The sequence below is a fragment of the Coregonus clupeaformis genome, chromosome 21 (genome assembly GCF_020615455.1).
Source record: "Coregonus clupeaformis isolate EN_2021a chromosome 21, ASM2061545v1, whole genome shotgun sequence".
NCBI classification, from domain to species: domain Eukaryota; kingdom Metazoa; phylum Chordata; class Actinopteri; order Salmoniformes; family Salmonidae; genus Coregonus; species Coregonus clupeaformis.
Window position 1 is genome coordinate 46,352,826 of NC_059212.1, and position 9,741 is coordinate 46,362,566.

General features: G+C 45.4%; 2 protein-coding genes across 3 annotated transcripts in view; one reads left to right on the plus strand and one right to left on the minus strand.

Annotated features, from left to right (window-relative positions):
- Positions 1–6,867: 6,867 nt before the first annotated feature.
- LOC123481536 overlaps positions 6,868–9,741 on the plus strand; it is a 44,564-nt gene continuing 41,690 nt past the window's right edge. Inside the window, exon 1 of the mRNA XM_045205938.1 lies at positions 6,868–7,265. Coding sequence (XP_045061873.1) covers positions 6,962–7,265 — 304 coding nt within the window. The 5' untranslated portion in view covers positions 6,868–6,961. The remainder of the gene's footprint in view (positions 7,266–9,741) is intronic.
- Positions 7,272–9,741, minus strand: part of LOC121535719 (serine protease FAM111A-like) — a 31,510-nt gene continuing 29,040 nt past the window's right edge. The window contains exons 5-6 of one of the 2 annotated variants that reach the window (XM_045205935.1): positions 7,688–9,741; positions 7,272–7,582 (exon numbers count right to left, since the gene is read on the minus strand). The exon at positions 7,688–9,741 is cut by the window's right edge and continues 14 nt beyond it. In XM_045205935.1, coding sequence (XP_045061870.1) covers positions 7,518–7,582; positions 7,688–9,741 — 2,119 coding nt within the window. In that variant the 3' untranslated portion in view covers positions 7,272–7,517. The other variant, XM_045205934.1, reaches the window with a different exon arrangement.

A 9,741-nucleotide genomic window follows, 5' to 3' on the forward strand; every position in this document is an offset into this window, starting at 1 on the left:
TGACCTCATCTTTACTAGATGCTGCTCTTCTACTAATCTCACTGCAACTCCCCTCCATGTCTCCGACCACTACTTTGTATCCTTTTCTCTCTCGCTCTCCTCCAACACTACTCACTCTGCCCCTACACAGATGGTAATGTGCCGCCGCAACCTTCGCTCTCTCTCTCCCACTACTCTCTCCTCTTCCATCCTATCATCTCTTCCCTCTGCTCAATCCTTCTCCCTCCAATCTCCTGATTCTGCCTCCTCAACCCTCCTCCTCCCTTTCTGCATCCTTTGACTCTCTGTGTTCCCTATCCTCCCGGCCGGCTCGGTCCTCCCCTCCAGCTCCGTGGCTTGATGACTCATTGCGAGCTCACAGAACAGAGCTCCGGGCAGCGGAGCGGAAATGGAAGAAAACTAAACTCCCTGCCGACCTGGCATCTTTCTACCACTATAAATTCCAAGCATCTGCCTCTAACCCTAGGAAGCTCTTTGCCACATTCTCCTCCCTGCTGAATCCTCCCCCCCTCCTCCTCTCTCTCTGTGGATGACTTCGTCAACCACTTTGAAAAGAAGGTTGACGACATCCGATCTTCGTTTGTTAAGTCTAATGACACTGCTGGTCCTGCTCACACTGCCCTACCCTATGCTTTGACTTCTTTCTCCCCTCTCTCTCCAGATAAAATCTTGCGACTTGTGACTGCAGGCCGCCCAACAACCTGCCCGCTTGACCCCATCCCCTCCTCTCTTCTCCAGACCATCTCCGGTGACCTTCTCCCCTACCTCACCTCGCTGATCAACTCATCCTTGACCGCTGGCTATGTCACTTCCGTCTTCAAGAGAGCGAGAGTTGCACCCCTTCTCAAAAAACCAACACTCGATCCTACTGATGTCAACAACTACAGACCAGTATCCCTTCTTTCTTTTCTTTCCAAAACTATTGAGCGTGCCGTCTTTAGCCAACTCTCTTGCTATCTCTCTCAGAATGACCTTCTTGATCCAAACCAGTCAGGTTTCAGGACTGGTCATTCAACTGAGACTGCTCTTCTCTGTGTCACGGAAGCTCTCCGCACTGCTAAAGCTAACTCTCTCTCCTCTGCTCTTGTCCTTCTAGACCTGTCTGCTGCCTTTGATACTGTGAACCATCAGATCCTCCTCTCCACCCTCTCCGAGCTGGTCATCTCCGGCGCGGCTCACTCCTGGATTGCGTCCTACCTGACCGGTCGCTCCTACCAAGTGGCGTGGCGAGAAGCTGTCTCCGCACCACATGCTCTCACCACTGGTGTCCCCCAGGGCTCAGTTCTAGGCCCTCTCCTATTCTCCCTATACACCAAGTCACTTGGCTCTGTCATATCCTCACATGGCCTCTCCTATCATTGCTACGCTGACGATACACAACTAATCTTCTCCTTTCCCCCTTCTGATAACCAGGTGGCGAATCGCATCTCTGCATGTCTGGCAGACATATCAGTATGGATGACGGATCACCACCTCAAGCTGAACCTTGGCAAGACGGAGCTGCTCTTCCTCCCGGGGAAGGACTGCCCGTTCCATGATCTCGCCATCACGGTTGACAACTCCGTTGTGTCCTCCTCCCAGAGTGCGAAGAGCCTTGGCGTGACCCTGGACAACACCCTGTCGTTCTCCGCTAACATCAAGGCGGTGACCCGATCCTGCAGGTTCATGCTCTACAACATTTGGAGAGTACGACCCTGCCTTACACAGGAAGCGGCACAGGTCCTAATCCAGGCACTTGTCATCTCCCGTCTGGATTACTGCAACTCGCTGTTGGCTGGCCTCCCTGCCTGTGCCATTAAACCCCTACAACTCATCCAGAATGCCGCAGCCCGTCTGGTGTTCAACCTTCCCAAGTTCTCTCACGTCACCCCGCTCCTCCGCACACTCCACTGGCTTCCAGTTGAAGCTCGCATCTGTTACAATACCATGGTGCTTGCCTATGGAGCTGTGAGGGGAACGGCACCTCTGTACCTTCAGGCTCTGATCAGTCCCTACACCCAAACGAGGGCATTGCGTTCATCCACCTCTGGCCTGCTGGCTCCCCTTCCTCTGCGGAAGCATAGTTCCCGCTCAGCCCAGTCAAAACTGTTCGCTGCTCTGGCACCCCAATGGTGGAACAAGCTCCCTCACGACGCCAGGACAGCGGAGTCACTCACCACCTTCCGGAGACATTTGAAACCCCACCTATTTAAGGAATACCTGGGATAGGATAAAGTAATCCTTCTGCCCCACCCCCTAAAGAGAAAAAAAATAAATATTGTAAAGTGGTTATCCCACTGGCTATAGGGTGAATGCACCAATTTGTAAGTCGCTCTGGATAAGAGCGTCTGCTAAATGACGTAAATGTAAATGTAAATGTAATGGTAAATAATGTATTGTCATTTTGGAGTCCAAAATACATTACATTATTATTTGTAAACAAAATAATCTGAAGCTAATGCTAGTTCTCAGGTCTCAGGCTAGGTTACTCATGGTTCCCTGAACCACCCTGATTACACGTCTTATCAACCGGAAGACATCATAGCTAACATCACACCTCAGGCTGAATAAACGACTGTTCTTACCAGCCATAACATCACACCTCCAGGATGAATAAACTACTGTTCTTACCAGCCATAACATCACACCTCCAGGATGAATAAACTACCGTTCTTACCAGCCATAACATCACACCTCCAGGCTGAATAAACGACTGTTCTTACCAGCCATAACATCACACCTCCAGGATGAATAAACGACTGTTCTTACCAGCCATAACATCACACATCCAGGCTGAATAAACTACTGTTCTTACCAGCCATAACATCACACCTCCAGGATGAATAAACTACTGTTCTTACCAGCCATAACATCACACCTCCAGGCTGAATAAACTACCGTTCTTACCAGCCATAACATCACACCTCCAGGCTGAATAAACTACTGTTCTTACCAGACATAACATCACACCTCCAGGCTGAATAAACTACTGTTCTTACCAGACATAACATCACACCTCCAGGATGAATAAACTACTGTTCTTACCAGACATAACATCACACCTCCAGGATGAATAAACTACTGTTCTTACCAGCCATAACATCACACCTCCAGGCTGAATAAACTACTGTTCTTACCAGCCATAACATCACACCTCCAGGATGAATAAACTACTGTTCTTACCAGCCATAACATCACACCTCCAGGATGAATAAACTACTGTTCTTACCAGCCATAACATCACACCTCCAGGATGAATAAACGACTGTTCTTACCAGCCATAACATCACACCTCCAGGCTGAATAAACTACTGTTCTTACCAGCCATAACATCACACCTCCAGGATGAATAAACTACTGTTCTTACCAGCCATAACATCACACCTCCAGGATGAATAAACGACTGTTCTTACCAGCCATAACATCACACCTCCAGGATGAATAAACTACTGTTCTTACCAGCCATAACATCACACCTCCAGGATGAATAAACGACTGTTCTTACCAGCCATAACATCACACCTCCAGGATGAATAAACTACTGTTCTTACCAGCCATAACATCACACCTCCAAGATGAATAAACGACTGTTCTTACCAGCCACTGAGACTGCATCCCCATTCACCCTTCTCCCAAAGTGTGCACACTTCTGGAAAAGGGTTGAGAATTGGAATGCAGCCCAAAGCTGGTGTTGATGAGGACAATCCTAGCCAGTATCTAAATGTATTGGCTAACGTTAGCCTTGTGGTTTATGTCCAGGTGACCACGGCCGTGGTGAAGGTGGATGAGTACCTGCTAGAGGTGGTGGTGTATCGCCACGGGCGCTCCATCGGAACCTCCTACCCCAAACTACTCAGCAGCAACAACAGGGACCTGTAGTGTGGAGATCTACGCACCCCAAATGGCACCCTATTCCCTATTAGAGTTCAGTGTGTCAAATCGGAGGGCCTGTTGTCTGGACCTATGGCAGTCTCTATGGGGGTGCCACAGGGTTCAATTCTTGGGCCAACTCTTTTCTCTGTGTATATCAATGACGTCGCTCTTGCTGCTGGTGACTCTCAGATCCACCTCTACGCAGACGACACCATTTTGTATACATCTGGCCCTTCATTGGACACTGTGTTAACAAACCTCCAAACGAGCTTCAATTCCATACAACACTCCTTCAGTAGCCTCCAACTGCTCTTAAACACTAGTAAAACTAAATGCATGCTCTTCAATCGAACGCTGCTGGCACCCGCCCACCCGACTAGAATCACTACTCTAGACGGGTCTGACCTAGAGTATGTGGACAACTACAAATATCTAGGTGTCTGGTTAGACTGTAAACTCTCCTTCCAGACTCACATTAAGAATCTCCAATCCAAAGTTAAATCTAGAATCGGTTTCCTATTTCGCAACAAAGCCTCCTTCACTCATGCTGCCAAACATGCCCTCGTAAAACTGACTATCCTACCGATCCTTGACTTCGGCGATGTCATTTACAAAATAGCCTCCAACACTCTACTCAGCAAATTGGATGTTGTCTATCACAGTGCCATCCGTTTTGTCTCCAAAGCCCCATATAATACCCACCACTGTGACCTGTACGCTCTTGTTGGCTGGTCCTCACTACATATTCGTCGCCAAACCCACTGGCTCCAGGCCATCTATAAATCACTGCTAGGCAAATCCCCGCCTTATCTTAGCTCATTGGTCACCATAGCAACACCCACCCGTAGTCTGCGCTCCAGCGGGTATATCTCACTGGTCATCCCCAAAGCCAACACCTCCTTTGGCCGCAATTCCTTCCAGTTCTCTGCTGCCAATGACTGGAACAAATTGCAAAAATCTCTGAAGCTGGAGACACTTATCTCCCTCAATAACTTTAAGCATCAGTTGTCAGAGCACCTTACCGATCACTGCACCTGTACACAGCCCATCTGAAATTAGCCCGCCCAACTACCTCATCCCTATATTGTTATTTATTTTGCTCATTTGTACCCAGTATCTCTATTTGCACATCATCTCTTGCACATCATTACAGTGTTAATACTAAATTGTAATTATTTTGCACTATAGCCTATTTTATTGCCTTACCTCCATAACTTGCTAAATTTGCACACTGTATATTAATTGTATTTCTGTTGTATTTTTGACTTTGTTTTGTTTTACCCCATATGTAACTGTGTTGTTGTTTTTATCGCACTGCTTTGCTTTATCTTGGCCAGGTCGCAGTTGTAAATGAGAACTTGTTCTCAACTGGTTTACCTGGTTAAATAAAGGTGAAATAAAAAAAATAAAAATAAAAATGTAGTGCACTGCTTTTGACCAGGGCCCATAGGGCTAGTAGTGCACTATATAGGGAATAGGGTGCCATTTGGGGCCTAATCAGAATCTCATACAACAATTCAATCATCTAGAATCATCTTTCATGTTAAAGGTTGATTCTGATCTGGAGATCATTGTAGTGGTCTTAGTTTGTTTTAGACCCCATGTTGTTATGAGGTTGTGTCCTCCTCCATCTAATCCTTACCCTCGTTCCCAGGATCAATTACTACCTCATAGAAAATCCTGCATCATTCACACTAAACTATTATATTAGAGATGACAGTACAGTTGATCCAGGACCAGGATTTGGGACATATTAAAGTGTTGTCTCTCTCTGCTAACAGCTCACCTTTCTGTCCTAAAACTGGTCCTTAGTCTTTCACAAACCAGAGGGCTGTTAAGAACATTATTAAAGCATTTTGACAATCCATTTTATTTTTGTTAGAAAAAAAAGTATGAGCTATGATAGGAACCTGATCGTTTAACATTATATTGACAGTATGGTACTGTTATGAATTGTTTTTAACATATTATTACTTTGTTATGGTTACGGGGGCCATATGTCAAGTGGGGGGCATTTCCCAATTGCTTGAAGAAAATAAAACATGTTTACAAGTATACCATCTTAGCTTCTTCTGTACTTTTATTTTGAAGATTAAAACAAGCAATGGTTACAGTACAAGTCTTCCTGGCAGAAAACAATGGTTACAGTACAAGTCTTCCTAGCAGAGAACAATGGTTACAGTACAAGTCTTCCTGGCAGAGAACAATGGTTACAGTACAAGTCTTCCTGGCAGAGAACAATGGTTACAGTACAAGTCTTCCTGGCAGAGAACAATGGTTACAGTACAAGTCTTCCTAGCAGAGAACAATGGTTCCAGTACAAGTCTTCCTAGCAGAGAACAATGGTTACAGTACAAGTCTTCCTGGCAGAAAACAATGGTTACAGTACAAGTCTTCCTAGCAGAGAACAATGGTTACAGTACAAGTCTTCCTGGCAGAAAACAATGGTTACAGTACAAGTCTTCCTGGCAGAGAACAATGGTTACAGTACAAGTCTTCCTGGCAGAAAACAATGGTTACAGTACAAGTCTTCCTGGCAGAGAACAATGGTTACAGTACAAGTCTTCCTGGCAGAGAACAATGGTTACAGTACAAGTCTTCCTGGCAGAGAACAATGGTTACAGTACAAGTCTTCCTGGCAGAGAACAATGGTTACAGTACAAGTCTTCCTAGCAGAAAACAATGGTTACAGTACAAGTCTTCCTGGCAGAGAACAATGGTTACAGTACAAGTCTTCCTGGCAGAGAACAATGGTTACAGTACAAGTCTTCCTGGCAGAGAACAATGGTTACAGTACAAGTCTTCCTGGCAGAGAACAATGGTTACAGTACAAGTCTTCCTGGCAGAGAACAATGGTTACAGTACAAGTCTTCCTGTCAGAGAACAATGGTTACAGTACAAGTCTTCCTAGCAGAGAACAATGGTTACAGTACAAGTCTTCCTAGCAGAGAACAATGGTTACAGTACAAGTCTTCCTGGCAGAGAACAATGGTTACAGTACAAGTCTTCCTGGCAGAGAACAGTCTTCCTGTCAGAAAACAATGGTTACAGTACAAGTCTTCCTGGCAGAGAACAATGGTTACAGTACAAGTCTTCCTAGCAGAGAACAATGGTTACAGTACAAGTCTTCCTGGCAGAGAACAATGGTTACAGTACAAGTCTTCCTGGCAGAGAACAATGGTTACAGTACAAGTCTTCCTGGCAGAAAACAATGGTTACAGTACAAGTCTTCCTGGCAGAGAACAATGGTTACAGTACAAGTCTTCCTGGCAGAGAACAATGGTTACAGTACAAGTCTTCCTGGCAGAGAACAATGGTTACAGTACAAGTCTTCCTGGCAGAGAACAATGGTTACAGTACAAGTCTTCCTGGCAGAGAACAATGGTTACAGTACAAGTCTTCCTGGCAGAGAACAATCCAATCATGTCAGACTAGCGTAGGTGAAACTATAATTTCCATGGAGATCTCAGGTTTATTTGATTCAATAATAGTAGGTTACATGAATGATGCATCAAAAGTAATCATGATCTGACTAAGAACAGGTCTGTTATGAGGAATGTAATACTGATAGAAATGCATACTAATTAACATATGAAAACATAAAAATAATATAGTTTAGATTAAAAGCATGGATTGTAAGAATAGTATAAATGTCACTACTGTCATTACTCATTATCTTCCACCTCCATGGCTTCCACCTCCATGGCTTCCACTCCTGTGGCTTCCACTCCTGTGGCTTCCACTCCTGTGGCTTCCACTCCTGTGGCTTCCACTTCTATGGCTTCCACTCCTGTGGCTTCCACACCTGTGGCTTCCACACCTGTGGCTTCCACACCTGTGGCTTCCACTCCTGTGGCTTCCACTCCTGTGGCTTCCACTCCTGTGGCTTCCACTCCTGTGGCTTCCACTTCTATGGCTTCCACTTCTATGGCTTCCACTCCTGTGGCTTCCACTCCTGTGGCTTCCACTCCTGTGGCTTCCACTCCTGTGGCTTCCACTCTATCAAAGAGAAACTGGTAGAAGGTTCTCTGCTCTCCCTGATCTGTAGCTGAAGTGTTACTGTTGAACTGCAGCTTCTCCTGAAATGCCGTGAACAGACTGTCATTAACAGACTCTGTCTTGACTCTTTCCAGCACTACGTCTAATTGCCAACTCCCCTGGTTCAGGAATCCCTGTAGCACATCAACTCTTTTCCTACGCACCGCTTGGATGATGATCCTCTGAAGTGTGCGTGACAGGGGAATGGCATACTCTATGATACTCTGGGTTTTCTTTCTTTTAACCTCGTAGGAGTAGCCTCCTGTATGCATAGCTATCAGCTGGCAGTACACATTGAAGACTGGAGAGCCAGAGGCACCGTAGAAGAAACAAGTGTCATAGGTAATCCTTTCTGTGTCCGTCGGTAGACGTGCCTCGATGTCCCATTTCTCCTCAAAATATCTGTTATTTATAACATGAAAGAATTCCTCATTTTCTTTGACATGTTTTTCTACAGCTCGTTCACGATCTCCATATGGAATGATAAAGCAGGGGTCTTTCATTTTCACCCCACACTCGGGGTGGCCGATGATGCAGATTCCACCTTCTGGAGATGGAAAGCTGAAGGTGTCAAGCAAGCCTGAAGGCAAGGTGATGTCAGGATCTGCGCTAAGCTCCAGCAAAGCGAAGTCAATATACCCTGAATCATCTTTTTCATAGGCTACAACCTCACTTTTCACTGGTATATTTTGTGTTCTCTCATCCAGGTCTTCAAAGTCAAACGTGACTGTTACTGATTGTTGCAGCTTGTTTGTGATTTGCTCATAGATTTCCTGGACAACATGGGCGTTTGTAAGGATGAACTTGTCAAACAGAAGGAAGCCAGTTCCTGTTGCTTTCCCTTTAATGATCACCAGACAAACAGAAGCACTCAGCTCTATTAGCCTCTTCAGTTTTTTAATCTCTTGGAAGCTCTGTGTTTTCTTTCCAAACTCTACTCTTAAGAATTGTTGCACGTCTGAAGGCTTTTTCAACTTCTCTCTGTCTTTCATGTGATTGACCAAACCTGCATACTGGGAACGCAGGGTGTTTAGGATCTCTTGAGAGTTTGGAATCTCACGCCATTTTTGCTTCTCCATCAGAGATCTACCATCTTTTCCCGCCTCCGTTGACTGCAACTTTGTTTTAACTGTGTCTGGTGTAGTAGGATGCTGAGGAGAGAGCCCTGCTTCTGATGTTACACCATGGGGTTCGGACAGCTCTTCAGTTGGCGTGTTGCCAAAATCCTCAAGACTATCTTGTGACTGAGATACACCACCGACAAGATCTGCAGTCACAACCAACATTTTCCCATCAAGACCATCAACTGGCTGGGACATCTCTGTGATGACATCCATCTCTGACTCAGAAAGAAGACAGCGTTTTCTGAAGACGGTTTCAGCAAATCGCCCATCTCTCCTCAAGGCTTGCTTCACCTTTTCCCCTTTGTATGCGTACACACAAACATATGTCACTTTCTTCCTTAGCTCTGGGTTTCTTATTACTTTCCTTATAATAGTTTTTCCACCCCTAGTTTTAACATTGAAAGTCATCAACTTGCCAGGTTGCATTTTATTTTTGTTCCTCTGTTTGGAATGGCCATGGGTATATGAAGAACTGCCACTACCTGGATCTTTGATGAAGGTGACTGTCACTAGCTCATTGTTATCAATTAAATGGCAGGGGAAATGTGTACTGACAGCTGCCCTTGGCTCTTTTTCTCTTTGGATGACAACTTCCATCCCTTGTTTTTCCTTTGTCATGTTCTTGAACGCCTTGATTGTTTGCAGTGCATCCAGGACCGTTCCATGTTTATGGCATGTAACCCTGAATTGTTTGTATCCGAAGCGGTATCGGAAGGAATGGCTTCCA